Source organism: Strongylocentrotus purpuratus, unplaced genomic scaffold (genome assembly GCF_000002235.5).
Source record: "Strongylocentrotus purpuratus isolate Spur 01 unplaced genomic scaffold, Spur_5.0 spur5_scaffold_15, whole genome shotgun sequence".
Taxonomy (NCBI): Eukaryota; Metazoa; Echinodermata; class Echinoidea; order Camarodonta; family Strongylocentrotidae; genus Strongylocentrotus; species Strongylocentrotus purpuratus.
The window spans coordinates 27,453,430-27,477,698 of NW_022145600.1; the positions used below are offsets into that span (position 1 = coordinate 27,453,430).

Genomic DNA, 24,269 nt, shown 5'->3' on the forward strand with positions numbered 1-24,269 from the left:
AATATCTCAAGCTAGTGTCTCGAGCTGATGAAGACGTGATTTGTAACTTTGGGCTTATTTCCCAAATCAGAAATAACAGGCTACTGTATTTGACAATCTCCAGCTGATGAAAACATACCTAATGTGGTATCTGACATGTGATAAACCTTCTGTGACCCTTAGGAATTGCAGTTTGGATTGATTTATTTATACTCTACAGCAGGTTTCATTTTAGCGTGGGGTTGGTCAATAGACCAGTTCTTAATCAGGACATGGTTCAAAAGAACACCTCCATCTGTGTTCCTTAGAATGTACCGTTAGTGCATTACATGGATAATGATTACACAACTTTCATGAGCACGCGCCAGGTACGGTGTTTGTCTAGGTAGATTTTACAATTTTAGTTCAAATGACCTTTATCTGCCAATGCACAGATTGTTTCTACATTCAGTCAACCTACCTTACTTTTGAAGGTCACTTTCACAGGGATTATGATCATACAGATACAAGGGTTATCGCTATATCATGCAGGATCTTGACTTCCCCATCAAGTCCTGCTCTGACGAGAACCTCCTGAGGTTTTCTACCTTACCTTTGAAGGTCACTTTCACCGGTATTATAATGAGTTATTCCTCAGTCACACCTTTGCCTATTAGGCTTGCGTATTGCTGCATACTTATGTCAAGCCGTTTAACATTTATTCTTATTTCTTGATATCAAGAAATTATTTTCAAGTGTAAAGCAGTGGTAATTCTTGATCTCAAGAAATAGGAATAAATGTTAAAACGGCTTGCCATAAATACGCAGCAACACGAGAGCCAAATACGCAAAGATGTGACTGAGGCATTATCGCTATATCTTGAAGGATCTCGACTCTCCCCTTCAAGCCCAGCTCTGGATGAGTTAGTCAATATACACAGAGAACCTCTGGAGGTTACTTCAGGGTGAGTCATTGCTGGTTTCTTTCTTAAAATAGAAGGGAGAAAGAGAAAGAGAAAGGCATTTGCGAAGCTTTCCCTCACCACCTCTGAAGTATAAAGCGAAACCCTCTGAGTGAATACATCTTGGATATAATGCCCAACTACAGATACAGACTAATATTTCAATAAACCATTCCTACCATCTGCAAAAATAAAAACTTTTTAAAAACAGCATATTACTCATCTTCACATACATTAACAGCTAACAATTAAATTATTCATACCCTTACTAAGTTTTGTAATTGTATGAAGAATTTATTTATGTTTCTTAAGAATGTGGCATATTAAAACTCACATCTAAAAGTATTCAACCTGTTCTCCTTTCATTCTTGAGCTACGAAAAGCACAAAACATCAAACTTACAAGGGGCATGAATAATTTGATTGTTAACTACAAGTTGATCATTGATTACGAGCAGACTGATGTATAGACTGTCATGTCTAGTAAAAGTAAATCGAAGACTGTTGGGCAAAATAAAATAGAGAAAGTCAAAGGCGGATTTACATTCAAACTTAATGGTACAGCCTACAGCATGCCAACAAAATAGAGAGAATTAACAAAAAATGTGGAAGAAAAAAGAGAGAAAAGTTTCATGACAGGACCCGTTATAGAAACAATTTTTTTCAAAATTGTAAAGGTACCACCTCAACTAGACAATAATATTCTTGAGATAGACAAAAATACCTTAAAAATTAATCAAAATAAAGAGAAATTGATCTCATTTCCTTACATAAGAACTGATAATGATATCTTCATTAAATATTTTTCCTCCCTCTCGAAAGCTTTTTGCTTGAAATCCAGAAAATAATAATTGACCAACCTAATCCCTCCCTGGCAGTTATAGATCATTATAATAATATCTGCAGACATATTGTGAAAACGATGTTACTCGTCATGGCAGACTAAAATTGCTTGAAACCAACGCCACTGCGCAGATGTCTCTTTGAAATTTACGAAAACGCAGCCAGTTTTACACAGACATTAACCAATGACTTGTTCTAATTTTGGTTTGTTATGATAATTAACATCATTTAAATAACATAAAAGATAACATCGATTTCAGAATACCACACCAGGTTTTCTTACAACCTGATGTCCGTGATCCAGCACAGCAAATATCTCTCTGATTCTAAATGGTTGCATCAACCTAGGAGTTGCATTAATTGTTTTTTTGTTCACATCTCTTCACAAACCACAATCGGCCTTGCTTCCTGGAACTAGTAAACTCCTTCAAGACCTGCAGACATCTCCTGCAGACATCCTGCAAACTTCTGCAGACATCTCCTGGCCAAGGATGTCTCGACTCGAGTTGTCCAAAATGCGCTCAATCCCCTCTGGACGATTCCATGCAATATGTCCTGTACGACGACATATGAAATTTATAAATTTGTTTTCATCCAAAATATTCAAATCGCTCGATATGACCACCGACTATTGTTTTTATCTGGTATCACTAACATTATTAAATGAAAATTCTTACCAAGATTTATTTTTTTCTTCATTTCGGATGAAATACATGTAATATGGATACAAGAGGGATGTTGTATGGGGCACATTGTACGGAATCCCCCCTCTGTATTTCCTCTGTGGTGAAATTCCTCAGCCCTTAGTGTTGGCTGGTTGACTTCCCCTGCAGTTTCTTCTCATGGTGGAATCCTTCCGCAGTTTTGTGATGGTGGAATTCCTGGCATTCTTCAGGTTTGGTCAGAAGGCACAGGGTCAGGAGACAATTCTGTTCTGTGGTTTGCAGGAGTGGTCTACTTGTCTTGTCCAGGTCCTCGGCAAGGTGATGAGCATGTTCCACATCTGGGCTTTGGGATGATTTGAATATGATGTCAAAGCATCTGGAAGATATAAATCAGATTTGTTTCAAGGGTTATTCAAATTGAAGCAGAGTATAGAGTGAAATAAAATTTGCAATGTCTGAGATGGAAATTGTATCTTATTACATTGAATGTTGAGGTAGTAAAATACACATATATGCAATACATAACATTCAGTCATACACAATTCAGACCAAAAGTCTTTTCTTATAAACTTACATGTACATGTACTTTTTCAGGTTTATTGATAGTTAGAATGATTGCTTTAATTTCAATAATCAAAGTAAACAGTAAACATTTAAGAAAGTTTATTCATACAGAACTATTTTTTGTAGTGATACAACATGGATAACGGATAGGCATACAATCAAACAGACATTACAAACTCTTCTGTTTGTATGACCCCAGTTAAATCAATAATTCTCTGTTTGACGTTGATCAAAGGTGTTGTCAACTTTGCCAAGCGCTTGTCCACTATCCAACATTCTTTTTAGGTGATTGTCATAAATGATACAAATGTAAAACAATGTATGCCTTTGAGTTCACAACTGACAAGGTATGTTTATATAGAAATCTAGTGAGCTCTACCAAAACAGCACAGTAACATGCAGGAACATGTTTGTGAACTTGGACATTAATGTCAAACTCTGAAAGAACATGTCAAATGTAGGAAAATATAGAAGTAAAGTGGATCCAGTAACCTTGTAACTTTCGTAAATTTTGGTGCAGAGTTTCGTTCCGCAAAATAAACAAATCACAACTATGCTTTTTTGCGATTTGGAGACAGAATTTCCTTGCCATTAAAATAGCTGTCGTTATTGAATAAATATACAAAACAACAAAACAAAGAACATTGTTCAACATATATGTTGTGAGATTTTTTTTTTGTATGTTGTTATTTTGGTTGCAGTAGATAAAAACAAAAATATAAATGAATAAAAAAAAGTTATTTTGTGCATATGGGTTATATGGGTCACAAGAGACAGTTATAAAGAAAATGCACGCCTCTCATGTTGAGGCAGGACAAACAACATTACACATACCAGTACAGAAAAGGCAATATACAAGCGCCTCTATATTACGAGGACTGGTCAATTTAATGATGTCAGTCGTTTCACATGCCTCAATGACTGAGTAACAATCATTGACATATAACACATCATGTAGCCTTAAAGTTATATTGCAGCGTATTCTCAGACAGAATGTGTTTACACTGAATCTGGAAGTGCCATGATAATCACCTTCTTGTTTGTGGACATCAACTCAAAGGCAAGACACCATACAATAAAAACATGTCATGTGATATATTGCCAAGAGACTCAAAGAGAGACCAAAAACCATGGAAACAGAAAAAATGTCATGCACTGTTCTCTCTTTCAATCCATTCTAGACTTTCTAGTACTAGTACAAGGCTTTATGGAAACCTAATCTATCCCTTTAATCTCAGCCTACAGGGTATGGTGTACAACTAACATGTAGTATGGTCAAGAATCAAGACGCCCACTTTAAGGGTCAAGGAAAGGTCACTGATGAAGGACCGAGGATGGAAGAGGATGAAGAACAAGTATAACTGCAGAGATGTGTGAAAACTAAAGGTCCATCATGCAAGTGTAAATGGTAGTGAAATAAACCATTGGTTTTTCTGCAATGTACTGTAAATGTACCTCATATGTAATGTTTCTACCACATGTATGTACGGTATATTCAAAATGATGAAAGGTCATGCATTTCTCATACACACATGCAACCAATACCTGTGCACATGCACTGTAACGTACACTGCCTGGTAACCTGCTCAGGCTACCACTATCACAACCAGCAGGTACACTTGACCTTTGACCTCAACTCCGAACATACACTCCATGTAATGTTCACTCGCTACTGCTGTACAATGTATCAGACATGAATTAAGATGGAGCTGACAAAGTACACAGGACAAGATAAATATTACAAACTGGTACATTGTATACAATATGTATGGTATATAGATTTCCTGATTTTCCCACGCTTGAGTGACATCGCACTTTTGTCGATTGTAAATCAGTCATGATGCACGATTTCTACTGTCTGAATGCAGTTAGAAATGTTTTTAATCTTGAATAATGGAATAGAATGTAAATAGAGCTTGATCTTCTCACGCCATGTATGTGAATATAATATTATAATTCCCCTGCAACTATATTGCCAAGGGGTAGAATTTCAAAACAAATTATATTCTAGAATCTGTGATTTGCGTAATATCAATCAACTATGAATCTAATCTCGTAGGTCCTACACCCTGGTAAAATTAAAAGGGAAAGACTAGTTTTTGATCTCTCCATATCCCAACGCAAAGAATGGCCTGCACTGGTTCGATAAAGTTTTCATTAAGTACAGAAAACTGAAACAAAAGAATATTCTAAAAATTAAGAGCAATTAACAACAAAGAACTTCAGTCAAAACCTTGTTCAAAATAATCACACTTTAAAACATGTATCATCTCCTGACAAACTTACAGGTACATGTATGTATACAACAAGCAATTCAAGATGGCGACCAGGAGCTAGGGATGAAATCACTGCATTCATATTCAATGACTCATCTTGAATTCCCTGAACAAGCCAGACTAGGCAAGCAAAGTGGCCTCCATTATTACGCATGCAGTCAGCATTGAGTTTCCTCACAATGCACACACTGCTGGCTTATAGCTATAAAGCACTGCATGGACTGACCCACCCTACTTTATACAGTGTGTGTTGTGGTTTTACATGTCTTGTTGTACAGCTTGGTACTCAAGGTTGGATTTTCTCACTCCCTGCCCAGTGGGCTCTAATCTCAGAGTCTGGCAGCCATATTGGATTTCTCCATCTGTTCTTTCTCCATTCCCTCTTAACTTGTAGTTGTACATGTAGTTACCTCAAATCTCTTTTTCTTTCCCTACCCTGATGTAACTCCTCTAATATAGCTCAATGGTGCTAATGCTCACAGAGAGGTATACTATTTCACCAGGGCTTGATAAAACTTGATGTCATGAAAGCGAGATATGTACAGCAAAGAATCGATCTATGTGTCATACAAGATGATACAGTTCAACGCTCATTTTTATAGCACAAGTATAATGTGCGTTGCACTCCTTTGTACCAAGCCTTTTTATATTAGCATCCATAGCTAATTCAAAAGCAGAATCAATTATAACTTGCAGTGAAGCTCAAATAGAGATGTTAAATTCTAAAGACGTAGGCCTACACGGCACTGTATCTGTTTGGGGTATATAATATAGCTGTATTAATCAAGCTATAACTCAGTCTGCAGCATGTGTCTATCACTTTGAGTCATATACTAGCCGCACTAGTTTTACTAAAAATGAAGCAAGTTTGTTTTCTGTCTGGAGCAGATGCAGGCTTCGACTCTCAAGATTTGAATGAAGTTTTGCTGAATGGAAAGTACAACGAGAAAACTGAAAACATTCAAGATATCAGAGGACAACTTGCAACATTTGTATGCCAGAAGTTTAGATATACAAGCATATCAAACATTGTTCTACTTGATAGAGATTTATACAGGTTAAAATATCTGTCCTTTGATGAAATTTGCTTGGCATTGCTCCGGCCTCCATCAATTATATGTCTAACTTACGTACCTTAATTAAATCTACAGAGTATCTTCATGTGCATGTGCTGTTGTACAGCCTACAGGCTTTATTTATGTAAATACTTTGACCAGGGATGATCGAGGCATGCATTTTATGAGCTGCATTGATGTGACTATACTTTAGTATTCATAAATCTTGTTTGCCCTTTAGTGACATTTATTATACAAATGGGGATAAACCATGGTTACTTTGAATGATCTCCCTAAGTGAATGATTGATGAAAGAGAGCTTTATTGCTATTTCGGCTCCATTTAAACTGCGATGCCTATACAGGCAGAATCCATACTTGAGCATTGATTTATACATTGAGCATGATTTATACTCACTAGCAATGTTTCCTGTAAACATATGAAAATGAATGCATGTCCTACAAGCGCGATATTTGCACTGTGCTTATGCCATTTCCTGATGTACTATTCTAACTGGAAAAAATATTGCAAAGAACATGCCATATCTGACGAATGCATCTTTAAATATTTTACTAAACAAGAAATAGTACATGTATAAACCTACAAAAACGGGTTCATGTAGGCCCATAGTTTCTTTTACATGTCTGTGTTTACTTTGCAGAATAAAATCTCATTTTGATGGACTGGTCAACAAGAATTGTAACCGCAGGAAGACAATCAAGATACAGCATTTTTGTGACTTCAGACTTGAAAAACCCATAAACCGTTTCCAAAATTACCCTGTAAGAGCTTGCTCAGAAAATTGTAAATGGCTGTTGATGAGGTGTCAAATAGATTAATCTATTAAAGTGTATCTCATTGGAATCTTTTGTACAATGGATTTTAAGTACCAATGTATGTATAACTGATTAGAAATTGTTGACGTTTATTTATTAGATATTGTCTAGGTACTTCCTTATTAATGTGACGTTGTCTACATGTAGATTTATACTTTATTACAAATAAGCTTCCATGTGTTAATGCCCTTGGTAGTTATAGATGATCTTATGTTGTCTAATTGGCTCATATAGACTTAAAAGTTAAACACACAATATTAAAGTGTCAAGAGTATAGCAGTATGTGTAAGCTCAACGGAGCATCTTCAATAGGCCGCACGGTCTATGGGTCTCTTTGTTCTCTCTGACTGCATTCGTTGGGCGAGGACTACTAACTGTACGCTTACACAAAGAATAAAGACAACTTGGCTGCAGACAAAGAAACAAGCCCCAAAGAATGTAGGGCATTGTCCCTCAATCAATGCTATTCAGTCACCTTCATGTAGGTGACTCCTCATTCAGTAGAATTTGATAGTGCCAAATATCTCTGATAAATCACATATTGTACTGGTAAGTAAACTAAGCAGATTTGATAGTGTTCGAGTGCAATAACGGTACACTTCCTACATTTACGTATATTGAGTCTTACCGACAGTCTGCCACAAGAGCAGGGAGAGACAGAGTCAGAGAAAGAGAGAATTTTCCTCAAACATGCACAAATTATGTACTAGGCCCTTGTCAGTGTCATGGGGACTAGGGAAGGATGAACTGAAAACTACTTATGTCAGGATGTTAATTCCAGCTTCTGTCATCTCGTCCTTTCCCATAACATTAGCAAGCCAGAATAAAGTTCTCTGTTGGCCTGTCTTCATCAGCTCAAGTTTGCCAAATAACCCACTATTTTCAGACCCAGGAAATTATCCCAAAGCTCGAAAATGCGTCTTCACCAGACCGATACGCTCATCACAAACTAGCTTGGACCGGCGCAAATTAGCCTGTTATTTCCCATATAGCAGGATATTTTGGAAACAAGACCAACATTTCTCAGGATATTTTCTCGACCAAATATCCCGCTAATTGCAACTGCTGGCTGATGAAAACGCAAATTAATTAATTTGAGATCGAGATAGTTAAAATAACGGGTTATTTGGCAAACTCGAGCTGATGAAGACATGCCTTGTGACTGTAATCTTGATAGTTGACACAGCTGTCATTCTATTTCTCTCTCTCCCTTTCTTGCTTGACCTCTTCTTCACTTGCCCTCTCTCATCATCATCTATCAGTCTGTAGGTCGAATCTTTTTGTATTTCTTTCAGCCTCCTCGTCCCTAGCCTGTAAGAAATTCATACTTCTATTTTTGTCATCTTTTCTATCACTACACCGGTTTACTAACATATTCAAATTTATGGATGTTTCTTTCCTGGGGACCTAATGACAGGTTATTCCACTAACCTGTTATTAATGAATGAACTACAATACATGGAATCCAGTCTGCAAACATTACTTGTTATGGCAAGCTTTCAGGTTGTTAAGAACAACCTTTGTTTAAAAAGTAAGCATATTATTTTATGTTTTAGTAAACTGGTCTATTTTGAGAACATTGCTACCACTTACTACATGTAACTTTTTCTACATCTAAAATGGCTTTCCTTTTTCTTATTCCTTCCTTCCCTCCCGCCTTTGATCTGTACGTATCAATATTATCACATGTCTCTCTTACTTCCTCTATTCCTCACATTGATCTTCCTCTGATACTTGAACGTTCAAGAAGAATTTGACAAATGCTTGACGGTACTTTCATACTGACAACATCCTTCATCCCTTGGTGTAAAAATTGCAGCTGCAAAGCTAGTGAATATGTTTAGATAGTCTACCCATATTTGAGTCCTACACGAGATACACGGCCTCAATCCAGTATTTTACTGTGTGAATTGCAGCAAAATGTATTATTTATGCAAGAAGTTTCTAGTATTTCAGAATCAGGAGGTGGAAGACTGAGAGAGGGGGATGGAATGAAGATATTCAATTTACTATAACGTTTTTACAGAGCCGTTTTGATTTCGAAAAAGAAATCAGAAATCTAAAAATCAGAGTAGAAATTCCTTTTTCAGAGTATTCTCTGATATTGATGCAAATAAGTTAGGATCATTCAAACACTATGTAAAAGAATAATGAAAAGTATCTCACACCCATCATTACTAAATTAAAACTACTAGTAATAAAAAAAAATTCTTTACATAATATGAGTCATCCCTGAAATCTGAGGGATAAAAATGACCAAAACAGTATCCAGTTCGTAAGCAGAGAGATGACATTTCTTAGGCCGGGGATGAATTACTAACTTTCATATCCCTCAAAGGGCAATTAAGGTTTGCAAATTAAATGTATTCAGAAGCTATGCTGGCTCTAAATGCCAAGGGTAAGCCCAATGAAAAGGCAGAAATATCCACACACAAAAATAAAATGTTACATGAAGATTTGAAGAACACAAACCCTTTCAGTCAAGCTCTTGACATTCAGAACACTATCAAATTATCAAACCAATTAATGGTAAACAATGATTTCAAAAATCATTGTATGCAATGATTCTGGCAATTTTCCAACTATTTCATGACCATCTCTTTATTCTCTCAACTAATGTTTGTTTTTCCTTTATGTACCAAGCTCTATGCAGTAGCTACACTGTACAACAATACAGCATGTTACTTTTGCAAGACTTAATTCCAGCCTTTTCTCAGGACACAATAAAAGAGACAAGGGACATCACTGAGAGAGCAAATATACTTAGGGTCTGCGGAGAATACTCCTTGTAGCGCTCTTTGTGTTGTACTATCAAGATAATCTGCCATTCCAAGTGCACGCCTATGCTTTGGGTGGCAATGGGGTCATTGGCACTGGGGTTAAAGTTCAAAGTGGAGACTGGGTGGGGAAAGGAGTGTATGTTCTCGATGTTTGGCACACTGCCAAATCTACAAGGCATTCCTCTGAAGAGAAAAAATCTACCCATCATCTTCATCTTCTCATAATTATCTCGTTGTCTCTCAGTCTCTCTCTCTCCCTCTCTCTCTCTATCTCTCTCCCTCTCTCTCTCTATCTCTATCTCTCTCTACATATCTCCTCTCTCTATATCTCCTCTATCTCTCTCTTTTTCTCTCTCTCTCTCTCTCACATCAATGTAAACATCCATCTGTGTTACAATGCAATACATCTTGAAATACATGTTCATATTCGCTCTTGTATGAAATTAAGAAGTATCATCACTAAGCTTGCTTCCTCCATCCTCCAAGAATTTTTTCCCCTTTCATCCACAGTAGCTGAAGAATTCTGAAAGTACTACTTGATTCTTGGTAACAACAGTAGAGGTCAAAGGTGAAAGTAGCTCTTCCAATTAGTCATCACCATTTCTTAATATGGAGTTGACCTACATTCTCTCTCACACAAAGGATGTGTGTGGGACTGTGGGTGTGGCTGTGGGGGAAGGAGGAGGCCAACCCTTCAGTCTAATACCGGTAGGCAAATATGAACTATTCAAGTATTCATATGGTGGGTTTGTGGGTGGGTAGCTACAACACCCTTCCAGTGACTCCCACCAGCAAAAATCATATTCCGTATTCATATTTAAGGCAATAGTGGGTTTTGGTGTGGATGGCTGCAACACACTTCGGTTCCACTGACAAAGTTATACTGGTAAATACCAGTAATACAATTTAGAGGATTTCCAGGTTTGTGGCAGAAAAAAGCGGCTTCAAATGACGTATTCAAATTAATAGATATTTAATGTTCATATTATATCCTAAGATATGTGGTCTGCAGAGTGCACACAAGACATCTATCAAAATATGACCTTTGACCCAATAAAAGACGGAACACTGGAGGCAGCATCATCAAAATCTATAGGCTTGTAGAGTATACCAAGATACACCTCCATACAAAATTTGAAAGAAATTCGTCAAGGAATGTGGCAGTTAGAGCGCACACAAGAATATGATGCAGCGGCGTTACAGCTGCCGGATCCAAAGTATCATCCGGCATACTGCCAAGGGATACAATTGGGCAATATGTCAAATCACTCCATTCTCTACACATTGGCAAATAAACGCATGAGGATATCTCGATCCCGTCAGCTGAAATTGCAGATCCAAAGCTGCACTTTACTCTACAGACTACATCTCTCTTTGGTCTACCAGTCAAATCTCACGACTGGAATCTCATTTGCTGTCTATACGGCGTGAGATATTTTGGTGTGTTACGAATCTAGGTATGGAATATCTCACTCCATAGATGGACTACACAGAGAGAAAATTAGTTTAAACTTAAAGAATCATAAAGTATAATAAACATTTAAGCTTGGGCAATGGGCATGATCAGAAGCTCATCTACAGGACACTTCCTCACTGCAATCAATTACTGACTGCCTCAGTACCAATAGGCACACCTGTACCTGGTCACAAATTCATCTTTTATCTTCAAAGAGACCCCTCAATTAAACCCCTATTTAACTACACCATGTATACAACAAACTAGTTTCTTGTTCCATTGCTTGAGAAGTGTTTTTATTCAAGATTGACTTAACCTGAGACACTTTTTGTTACGACTGATACATATATATATATATATATATACAGTGGAGGGCACAAGCAACATAAAACAAAGCAACAAAAGGCATAATGCTGATGCCAACTGAACAAATATGGGGCCATATCCTGAAAGCTTTGTTATCGTTTGTTGGTAAAAGATATATCAATTTGGTCTCGCAAATGATATAAAAAAGGATAAATGTGTTTTACTGGTGCATACACAAATGTCTAGACCTCTTAACTGATGAATAACTCTAACCAATGAATTGCCCTAATTTAGATGTACAGTGAAACCCGTCGGTAAAGACCACCCAAGGGAGACAAAAAAATTGGTCTTTATAGGCAGGTGGTCTTTATGTACAGGTTCCTTTAGAACATGTTTCAATTACCGGTAGAAAGGTTTTCAACAGAACCATAACTTGTGGTCTCTGTAGACAGGTTGGGGCTAAAGCAGGTTTGACTTTATTTAATTTAACATACTTTCACTAACTTAAAAGATAATATAAATTCCAGAATACGGCCCCTGTACCTTTAAAATCTAGGTCTATACTACTTAAAAATTAAACCGGATGCTGGGTTTACGCAAAATTTAAGTCATGTCTGACAAAGCAACTTTAACAAATTGATCTTATAGAATTATAATAATATTTCTGCTTTATTAGGTGCTACGTACATCTATGATGTCTCTCAAAGCACTTTACAAAAATATTGAACAAACTAGACATGTCGACCTTGACTTATATCAAGCTCAAAACCAGCATCGAGTTTAATTGGTTCAGTAGAATATAGACCTTGTAATTGAAAGACTGTATCACTCACCTGTGAATCTAAGCCGATTTCCCTTGAGCTGTTGCCAACTTGACGAGTCAATCAGAAGGGAGAGGAAGACGAGAGAAGATAGTGAGTACAGACAGGCATGGATCATGATATGAATCATCTATAGACGATCTTCGGCAACGTGTTTGTTCCTCACAAGCAAAGAAGACCTGTTTTTGTTATCAACACTTGGTCTGTGACATGAACTGCTAAACAAAGAATGCTTCAGACAAAATAGACATATTAGTAGTTGAAATCTAGATGGTAGATTGACATAAATTGCAAAATGATGGTTGATAAGTGGGCTAGATCAAAAATATAACTATTTAATTTGTCCTATCCCCCCCCCCCCCCCCTCCCCTCTGAAAAAAATAATGGAATTGAACAAGAATATCATACATTTCAATTCTTACATGTACTGTATATGCCTGGACATCAAGAACAATATGTTCATAGAGTTAGTCTTGATGATCTTCAATTTACACTCTCCATCAAAATCAATCAATATCTAATTGTTTTGTTATTTAGCTCAGAACATGAAGAGTACATTTAAGAATAAAATATTATTTGAGATTGAAACAATTTTTTGTTGTTATCAATGAATAAGAGTACCGTATGTAAAGGGGCAACTTATAAGTTAGCAAAGTTCAAATTATGAGCAGATTAGTTGAGCTTCAAAGCTTTGGTATATTTTTCATCAGATCTTTAGCATTGTGCATATAGCGAAGCCTGCTACTGAAATGTGTTTAGAAATAATGTAAGAAAATAAAATTGGGGGAAGAAAATAAAATTGGGGGGAAAAAAATCATTTTCTGTTAAATGCGAACACAATTGAATGGTTAAATGCTATCATGTAAATGATGTGAGTTATATGAACTCTATATGAATAGAACATTTTCATAATGTAACCATATTCAATGCAAACATCTTTGTGAAGTGCCTAAATACAGATATTTCATTCACCTATAGAGAATAATTGTATTTCAATAAACAGAATGCAAAATACATATATCACGCATTGTTACCTAGGGCAAGCCATAATGTTTGATCTACCTGGCAACAACTAATGTATGCAGTTCCCATTCTGACTATTAAAATAAAATCATTTGTAACAGATTAATGATATAATTTGTATCGAGGCACTTCACAAAGACTATTTGGTTACATTACGAAAATGGTCCATTTGAATTTCAATCAGCTGTAATGATATACTACAAAGCAGAAAGGAAATAAATATCAGAATATACATATAATGTGAATATTAGTGAATATAATAATGAAGGAGAGAGTACAGTCAATGAATGTAAATATAAGTATTAGGTTTCAGGAACCCACAAAATTATGACAGTTTTAACAAACTCAATTCTATTTCAAGGGACAGGGTGGAGAATTAGATCTATCTCATATTTTGGCAGAACAACAAAACAAACTCAGAAAATCAAAATTACATGTACTTTAATGACTTTCAAATGACAGTATTATCAAAGTAACTGCTCTACAAGAGCAAAAATATATCTCTTTAGCCTTGTTTCCAAACCGGTATGACATACCAAACCGCCTATAAAAAAAACCTACCACGGCATAACACAATGATCTAAGCAGTTAAGCGCAGTGCTCTTCACTTTTCTTTGAATTACAACACACAGATATTTAAATGCACCTATATGTAGGAGCATTGCTGGCTTGCTGCACACATTTTTTCCCAAACTCACCTCCCATTCTTTCATACATGTCAAATGAATGTTAACTCAATTGTATTTTGATGGAGAGGTTTATGAAAAGGGTTTACTAGGGTATGAGTGAAAGAACCACATTGCATCTTTTTCTGCCAAGCCGTATGGAATTCTGCTGAGCCATTTACTGTCCTCAGCAAGCCACATCCTCAAATTAAAAGGAAAGGATGCAGGAGAGAGTACCTTGGATTTGACGCCCTAGATATAATTGGGTCCTAGGGTGTTTGCCATGATTTCATAACCATCTGCCAAGAACTCTCCAAGGATGCTACTATGATACTAGTGTTACTGGATTCCACTAAACCTTGATGTCACTAAATAATAAACAGAATAGCACGTATTTCAAGGAGGCCAAATGCAAAATATATTTTGTCAGTGGCATGAACTTTCCATCCCTCCCAATCATCAAACACTGTTTATAGACCCCCCCCCCTACTCCTGCAATCATAAATTGTCTATGGTACCTCCCCCCCCCCCCCCCCCCCCCCCCCTCCCCTCCCCTTCCAAACCACCATGACACATTGTCTATAGAACCCCTTCCCATCATTCATCATGAAACATTGTCTACAGTCAAACTACCCCATCTCCTATTATGAGATATGAATTGTCTGTATTACATACATACCCCCCCCCCCCCAATCATGAGTAATGAGTTGTCTAATGTGCCCCGCCCCTTTCCCTCCCAACCACCATCATGTACTCAGTAGTAGTAAGCCTTCCTTTCCTCCCCACTACATAGCAGGGTTGATCACTGCCATGCTACGCTTCATGCTGTTCATACAGTACTTACAGCCAGACTGCAGGCACTTCCTGTTAACAAACATGAGCACAGCGTCTGTATATGTGCATGTACTTGCAGCTGTGCATATCTCTTCTTCTGTGCCATATTACTATCCCAACATGTAACAATACAAGAACTATGTCTAAATGTATTTGATGCTGAATGATTTCAGAAGCAAATTTATGGGTACATTGCCAACTGTTGAGAGAGACTCACATATTTTACTCATTGTACGGTTGTGCTTCAAAATATGCTCATGGTCCCCTTTTCTACGAGGGGATTTTTTTTTCCTTCTCATTATGAGAATGTCAATACAAAGACTTGAAGCATGTGTCCTTGGGTTTTCCACGGAGTTTGATACATCCTCCATTGACTGTGAGGGTTCACAAACAATTCAAATACACTGGCACATTCTTCGAATGCAAACGATGTGTACATTACACTACACTGTTCATCCACAATGTACAGCACAGCTTGTAAACTCTCAAAGGACCAGACTACCTGTACTAAAGATACTTGAACACGATCAATATGACAAGGAATGACCTTTGACCTCAGACTCTTTATGTCACCCACCTACAGTCCATGGCATCTCATAACCTTTACAGTATTGCTGGCTTTCAACAAGTCCTATACTGAAACCTGTATACATACGTACAGGTATTGTCAGTTAAGGGTTCCATTAAAGACTGTATAAGGGGGAAAATGGACAGTCAAACCTCTTTATAAAGGCCACTAAATGGAAACAAAAGAAGTGGCCACTGTAGACAGGTGGTCTTTATAGAGAGGTGGCCATTTAGATAGGTTTGACCGTACAATTGTTTCATATCCATGTAAATGAAATGAATCAGGATGATATTAAACTGAATCTATATCTGACACAGGATATGAGTCAGACATAAGGTCCAAGACTGAATAAATTTAGCAAGAGCTCTGGCATCTGTTGAGAGACACTTGGTCATTATGATTTGTGTGACTGTGTACGCATGTATCTGAAGAAATTGGTTTTAAAGGCATACAATACACACCTGATTGACTTTTTGTTTTCATGAATGTAAACCGTATGTGTAGGCTACATTGTATATCAAATCCTGATGTTCGATGATCTTTTGAGATTTTGGCCCCAAACCTACCTAGTCAAGATGATTTTTTTTTTTTAAAGAAACAAAGATTATTTGTGTAAAGCCTTTGACTAAATACCTTAAACTCCTTCACTGTTTTGATAAGCTATTAATGTCATTTCTAGGGAGGATTCAGTTCTCTATGTACATGTACATCAGGAGGGCTTGCCAGAACTTTTTGCTTCTACTTATATACATGTATGTTTCACTATGAAGAAAAACAATGTGTGTGTGCGTTTTATAACAGACAAGAATCAATCAGATATGATTATTTACGTCTGAGACTGGCCATCCAAAAGACATGGGCCGATCAGAGTCAATTTGTACGCGAAGAGAGAGAACTGATAATACCACCGAATGGCGTGGATATTACCGCTAGACCAACTCATATTACTTTACTAGACTGACTAAAAGGCTTGGACAAGATAAGTCGGACAATTTTTCATAAATTTTTTTAATTAAAAAGTTGTTATAATTCATTCCATGTGAGAGCTTCCATAACATGGTCAGACATGAAGAAGAAAGACTATAAAAAAGAAGACAAGAAAACCCAAATTATGTGGCCATGTCGGTACAGTCCACGCCACAAAGGACAAGAACAGATTTGCTGGCACAATGCAAACGTAACTTGATGGAGGCCAAAAAGCATAACACGCCAGTGCCATGTTTTATCAATGCAACAATTGGAATAACCTATTCCTATCTTGAATTTTCTTTAATACCATCAGTTGCCAAATTTTTTTGAATAACATAATAATAATAAATATTAATAATGGGTTCTTGTAAAGCGCTCATGTCAGTCAAATTTGACCCTCCTGGCGCTCCCGATTATTACCCTGGCTTTAGCACGGCTGCCATACGGCGCTCTAGCATTTAAAGGAATAAATTCCTACCAGGAACCCATTTACTTCACCTGGGTGGAGTGTGGCAAATAAAGATCAATGTCTTGCCAAAGGACATTAGTGTGTAACAGGGTCATGCCTTACCTCACTTATTATAGGACCACTGCTGCCACCAGTTCATTACTACAATGCAGAAGACTTGATAATCACAAAGATGCCTAACAAACTGTTTTTTACACATGAAGATGAAATACTATCTGGGTTGTTGAACTTCAAGTGTCTGAGCAATAAGCACAGATGACAGCTCTGGAGACCTGTAGCTAAAAGCTCTCTGCCTATCGATAACATGTTTACAAAGACATCTCCTGCAAAAGAAACTACAAAAGAAAAGAATACCAAATATGACAAAATACCTATAAATGTACATTTGCAACCGTTTATGTACAAACCAATAGCCTGAAAATGGAAGAAAATTTATTTGATCTTTTTCTCTTTTTAATGGAGGAATATCAAGGTATTTCCGCCTCCGAATGAAACAGTAAATGGTTTCTGTATCTGGGTAAAAGAAACTGTCATAATAGCGTGGGTTCCCCAGGAAGAGAGAGAGAGAGAGCGCGATGATGCAAGATTAGTAGATGAATCTACAGTGACTCACCTTGGGTTAGGATTTGTTAAGTGGAGTTTCAAACATAGTATGGAGTTCTCGTACTTCACTGGACAGTGCCTCTGCAGCCTTGGTTGCCTGCGAGATGGCCTCTTTGTACAGCCCCTTCCTCTTCTTATCGTAGTGCTTCTTGAACTCCCCCAGGAACGGTGGAAGCTTGGTGAGCGGCATGAAGGAGATGGAGCGCGACGCGAACCAGGTGATCTGGGCCTCCTGCAGAGTGATGCCGCCCTCGTTGCTTCGGGTCACGATGATCTGGACGATGCGTCCCGGCCACCAAGGGAACCCTGTGATCTTCCCCCAGATGATGTCACCTACACAGACTGTTCGACCTCCGGGCAAAATGCTCTTGGTCACATTCTTCTTGTGATTGCTGGGTTTCACTTCCTCTTCTTTCTTCTTAGGGGCTACCGTTGACGATGCATCAGAATCAAACTCATATTCTGAATTGTTGTTGTTGATGGAACCATTCTGCTTGCCCTTCTTACCACCTTTCCTTGATCCTCTACTAGTATAAGATGAACAATCACTGGCTGTGTCACTGATCTCAAATGGCGGCAAGATATTAGGGGTGCATGGCAGTTTTTTCTGCATGATGCTTAGTGGCCGATACCCATTAAGTAATGTTATTGGCTTGACAGTGACATTTCCTACTAGTTTTTTTCCATTCACTATCTTCGGTGACCCAGGTAGAGGGCCATAAGTTCTCATTGATAATGTTTCTGAAGGTATTGAATAAGTTCCTTTGGTCTTTACAATCCTGATCTTATCATGCTGGGTATTCACTGGTGCCTTATGCAGACCGTTCATCTTCTTTAAAGAGTCAATTGTATGCTTACCAAGTGAAGATAACGGTGACAATGGAACGGTTAGTACTCTGTTCTTATTCTTGGAACCGATCCCTGTAGAAGGAGAACCTTGCTTAAAATTGTTTGTGCGAGGTGGTATCCTCACAATCAACCTCTGTCCTTTCCCAGGCGTTGCATATGATATCTTGATGGCAGGGCTAGTTTTCTTGAGAGACTTGTTTACTGACTTTGCTGGAGTACTCAATGGACGGGAGCCTGACGCCCCTGCATTTGGTTTAGCCACATGTGTTCCACCATTTGTAGTCACCCGAGGGTCGGGCCTGGGCTTTTTACGGACAACATCACCTGAAGAGTCTGCTTTCCTCTTCTTTAGACCATTCTTATCAGGTCTGTTACTTGCAGCAGTCTTTGCTTTAGCTGAATGACAAGCCCCTTTGCACTTGCTACAAAGCAACTGTCGAGGCCGCAGCCGAAACTGTCTGGACCTTACATGGCTAATTGTCTTTGGTTTGATTTCTGGTGTCTTCTCCTTCTTGCCGAAGAGAAGTGGTCTTGCAGGGGGCAGTGGCATATTCTGGAAGTAGGACTGTCTGAAGCTCAAGGCAGAGTCCTCTACTTTTGTAGCAGTGTCCCCTGTGCCCGGATCCTGTTCGTGCTTGATGAAAGCGGTGTCTATGACTGGCACGCCAAACTCCTTGTTAAGCCGTGAGCCGAGGTTTGAAGGGTCTGGTACACCTACAGGACATGCTCTAAGAGAGCACCATAAACACACAAAGAATCTCAATCAGACATTTGGGCATAGTTATCTGACTAATTATATGTACTGGCTAAGGTATAAAAGTAACCTAACCTGGTTTCATAATTGGAAATGGGGAGCATAATAAAAGATTTGGTTTTCATCCATTTCTTGAGATGAAAATCAGTAGGGTCAGGAGAACCAGTTCTTTTTCAAATTTCAATAAAATAAAAGCTCTATATCAGCAGCATCCTAATGCTCTTGCTTATTAGTCTCTATAATAAGAGACACCTTGTTTTTTTTAATACTTAATTATAACAAATCTGTTCAACAATCTGGCTGTTGGAAGAGTTTAATACCCTCCAATTCCCTCTTTTTTCAAGTGGCCAACTCAATATTAGGGTTGATATTTTTAAACATGTTCAGTTGACAAATTTGCTTGCTTTGAGCTATTGGGCAACTGTAACAGTACCCTTTATTCACTTTCAAACAGCTGATACTATCAGAACTAACTCAGGATGTAAAAGGGGTAGTGAGGGTTCAGGGATACCAGGACGTGTACAGCGGATAAATTTGTATGCATCTGTTCTTATTATTAACCTGTTGTACATATACCATTTCATTTGCTTAACACATGCGCTTTCTATAGATCCTAGTCTGAGACTTCTAGGAAGATACTGTTGTCAATAGATTATTTGCATAGAATTAGAAAATGAAAGACATTCCATGGTAATTATCATTTTATAAAAGTTATATATCTCTTATTTGTAGGATGTGTCTCATAAACCTAGATTCTGGGGAACAAATGTGCTGGTATCCAACTGTGGAGAGCAGCGCAGAATATGAACATATTTCATTATTGACAAAGATATATTGATCCATGACATCTTGAATCGTTTGGTTTTTCTGGAGTCACTTTTGGTAGCAACTAGAGAACAGGATTCACACTTTCCAAGTAAGTAAAGCTACACTGTAAGGCTGAAATCTGAGGGGAAATATAAAATGCATTGTGGTATCAGATTAGAGTTAGACACAACATCGGGAGTTAAGGAGTTAAGGAGTAGGTCAAGCTTCAGCAAATTCTCCCACCAGGGTCCTTGGAATCCTGTCTAAATCTGAGCATAAGAAAGAATAAAACAAAAATGTAAAATTCAAGAGAATGTTAGCGCTACAAGAGGGGAGATAAAAGACGACTTGTGACTTTCATTAAATGATACATCTATCTTTTGTCTCCTGATCAGATGAAAAATTTCAAGATGACAAAATCAACTTTTCTCTTTAAAATTCCTTGAATAATATTGCAACTTTTCTTTTTTAATTCGTTGGATAATATTGCAACTTCAAACCACATTGCAGCTGAACAGAATTTGTGGTAGACTCCTTTTTTTCCACTAGCACTAGTCTATGTCAGAGCTACCAAGTATCACGCATTAGGCGTGACATCATGCATTTCGAGGGTCTGAAAATGCTCTTACGCACGACGCCAGCGCTAGATTTTGAAAAAACGCTATACCTTATACGTGTGTTATACCCTCGCACGCGCCGAATCATGAAAATGTCACGCATTGCCGATCTTTGAACTTGGCGTCTCTGCTATGTTCCTACATTACCTACCGGTATAAAAACTACAAAGCTAACAATTAAATGGGCGACATTGATGTCCATAGACAGTCAGACACAGAAGAAGAATAAATGCTATGATACAAATGTAGCTCTTGCAGGATATTCATGACTGAAAATCTTACCAACAAGAAGTCATATTTTAAAACATGACAGAACAGAAGTTATAAAGAGACACATCTTGATTTTGGGTAGTTCCATCAGATGGTTACAGAGGGCTTTTAACTATAGTCATGATTTTTGTTTTCATTATAACCAAACCTGGCTCTAGAATTTAAATTGGACAGACTCTGATGACTTGCTGAAAGAACATGCTGAAAGAAAACGCTAGTCATTGAGGAAAAGTACAATGTTAGGGCATACGTTATTATTAATATAGAAAGAATTACTTCTGATCACCTGTCGTCTTAAGGTGTCATTTACCCAACACAGTGAAAGCTGTTCACTTTCACTCTTTCGACCTCAGATTTTTTCCTTTCATTTTTTTAACAATTTCTTTTGCATGATTTAAGTTGAACAGCGGCAGACTACAAAATAATGGAATCGGTTACACCATATGTATCTCATTATCAATTTGTTTATCGTCATTACGGCTACTTTAGGAAATTGTTATCTTTAATGAGTTTCTCAGAGGCAAAGACGTTTCAAAAGCATTAATGCAAAATGACAAGTGGGACGATTGGAATGGGTAGCAATTGTGTAAGCGACGTAAACAGCAAGTCAGCAACATAATTTTAACTTAAATCAAGAATATCATATATTTTCGATTTCTTTCACCTTTCCAATATTGTACAGATATAATTTCATCTTACTTTTATTAAATAAACCTGTTATTATAACTTTTGGCATCATCTTTAATTTTGACAGCACCCTCCCAACAAAATCCTATCATCATAATTGACAGCCAGGCCCACTCCTATATTTTTCGAGATTTCATGGTCACTTTTTACACGTATTTTTCACTTACCCTGAGTTTGAGTCGATCAGAACACCACGAAAAACTTTACCCCCGGACTTCAGTGATACCATTAGCAGGTCTGGAAGAGCTTGTTCAACTTCAACTGGTAAGACAGATCCGATTTTCGGACTGTCTTCTACGATTTGCGAAGCCATTTTTGGCTCCAGTAATACAGCTGACATAGCCAGCTTTTTTCATGGGTCGGGTCTGGCTATTTGTGTACTACGTGAATGGACAATTTACGTCCCCATTCGATTTCACACGCCGCATACAAACACAAACGCATCAACGAGAACAAGGGAAAAGCTGTGTGTATCCCGCGCAAGGACACACAGCGCATGCGTAAATGTATTGCTTTCAGCGAAGTATATAATTCGTACAAAGCTGTCAAACTAAACCGTATTTCAGTAGAGATTTACATCGTTGTAGTATAGAATTCTCTATTAAAAAATGACATAGATATACAATTTCCCTTATAAGTTTCATATTTGTATACGTTTCAATTGACAAATTGTTTTAAAAGGCGGGGAAATTTGTATTTATATCATTGATGTAGTTCGCGATTATAATGTTTACACCCGCATATGCGACATACCTCGTAGTAGTTGTAGTAGTATGTCAAGGGAGCGTCTTGAAAGTTCAGAGTTTGCGCAGAAACTTACTAGATACTGTTATTCATAATTTGAGTGTCTCGCCTCCTCCCAACGAAAAAGTTGGGGGGGGGGGGGGGGGGGGCAAAACGCATTTTGCCCCCCCCCCCGAAAAATAAGCAGCAGTAAAGGAGTATTAAAAAAATATTACAAAATTAAACTAAAAAAAAAGTAAAATGATAAAAAACCAGACTAATTGAATGACATAAAAAATAAAAATAATCGGGAATTAAAATTTCTAAACATTCTTTATGCCCTATATTTATCAATCGATGGATTTGTATTAGCAATACGCGTATATCGTTGAAATATTGTGAGAGGATGGGAAAGATATATATATATATATATATTTAAAATATATTATAGGGGTGAGAAGACATGAGCCCCTGAAGACGTGCGTACTGATGGGGGTTTATTTCTAATTCGATACCGGTGATTTACAATTGTTGTGGAAATAACATGATTTTTTGAGATTTTTCTCAATTTTTTTGTAAATTACCTGTATGTATTGTATCGTATGCGTTTGTTGGAAATTACAAATTCCCAAATTTACAGTCAGGCAAAAGATATGCTTATTTAGAAGCCTTCAAGTCAGGGCCTGCAGAACGGCGGGGCTCGGGGGCTCGAGCCCCTTTCAATTTTGACAAAGGATGTTTAGGAGAAAAAGAAGGAAAGAATGAGTGACCTGAAAGTGAGCTTTCAAAATATGAGCTTCCTTTGCCCCCTGGACTCTGTCCACCAAGGGCCCTAAGGAGAGCTCCTGGATGCTCATCTAACCATAATTAAATACATTAAACCCCTGAGCCGGTGCATGCTCTGCCCCCTGTACCCCACCAAGGGCCTATGCTAGGCGGGCCCCTGCATGGATGCTCATCTGAACGTAATTAAATGCCTAAAACCCCTGAGCTTCATGGGGGTACAGCCCCCTTGGACCCGCCCCGCCAATTAGTGACCTGCCAGTGTCACAAATGAGGTATCTAGATCTGCTTATCTGACCGTAATTTAATGCCTAAAAACCCTGAGCTTCCGTGGGCTCCGCCCTTGGCCCCCGCGCCGGGGAAAGGCCCTGGACCCCACGCCAACTTACGCTCCACTCACTTCGCTCGCTACGCCTGATCAATACTCCACTTTGAAAAACGTTCCCCGGGGCCTATGTAACAAGTTAGAGTGGTGGCATGATGCAGATTTTTCTCTCCCCCCCCCCAAACTACGTTTTTGCTCATTACGCCACGGACTGCCCCTGGAAGGTGATCGAGCCCCCTGGAATGTTTGCCCCCCCCCTCCCCCATCCTAAACTGCTTCCGGCGCGTCTGTCTGTCATAATGTAAAGAAAACAGAGAGAGAGAGAGAGAGAGAGAGAGAGAGAGAGAGAGAGGGGGGAGAGAGGGGGGGAGCATGCAATTGGAGAGAGGGGTGAGGAAATGAGAGCGAAAAGGAAAAGGGAAAAAGGAAATAAGCTCTCGAGCTTTCGTGGGTTATCCTGTTCAAGCTGACTTATTTTTGATCTGTTATTATTGTATATTGTTGTATGTTGGAAGCTTGTCGAATAAAAATCAATCAATCAAGGAGATGACAGGGGGAGAAAACAGGATTCATTATGACCGCATGCCGCACGTGCCCACGCTCCGCCAAATTTAGCCAGTATAACATAATTGGCAGAGGTACATAAACATTCTCAGGTTTATTTAGAGTCAATGAATCTATAGGGATATTTTACTTTTTTTTTTAATTTGAAACAAAACAATACTAAACAGTTCACTACAGGTATATGGGGTGGGAGCAAGGCATGACGAAGGGAACACCGAACGAGGGCCCTTTTTCTACT

General features: G+C 38.1%; 1 protein-coding gene across 3 annotated transcripts; it reads right to left on the minus strand.

The window, feature by feature from the left end:
* Window positions 1-22,233, minus strand: LOC591855 (PWWP domain-containing protein 2A). Of its 3 annotated transcripts, none has more exons than XM_791402.4 (4): window positions 21,804-22,233; window positions 17,717-19,229; window positions 12,534-12,571; window positions 1-2,803 (listed from the first exon to the last, which is right to left on the minus strand). In XM_791402.4, the coding sequence occupies exons 1-3, from the start codon at window positions 21,974-21,976 to the stop codon at window positions 12,542-12,544; spliced, it is 1,716 nt and encodes a 571-aa protein (XP_796495.3). In that variant the 5' UTR covers window positions 21,977-22,233; the 3' UTR covers window positions 1-2,803; window positions 12,534-12,541. The 3 variants fall into 3 exon arrangements, with proteins under 3 accessions (XP_796495.3, XP_011664565.2, XP_011664566.2); XM_011666263.2 differs by having other exon boundaries at window positions 17,663-19,229; window positions 21,804-22,230; XM_011666264.2 differs by lacking the exons at window positions 1-2,803; window positions 12,534-12,571 and adding an exon at window positions 12,585-12,753 and having other exon boundaries at window positions 17,663-19,229; window positions 21,804-22,232.
* Between the last annotated feature and the right edge of the window lie 2,036 nt (window positions 22,234-24,269).

What these genes read in the sequence shown, in the direction of transcription:
- LOC591855 (XM_011666263.2), bottom strand. Translation starts at nt 21,976, where the DNA reads ATGTCAGCTGTATTACTGGAGCCAAAAATGGCTTCGCAAATCGTAGAA. An exon ending in CTGATCGACTCAAACTCAGG is followed by an intron (nt 19,230 to 21,803) that starts GTAAGTGAAAAA and finishes GTGCTCTCTTAG; the next exon opens with AGCATGTCCTGTAGGTGTAC.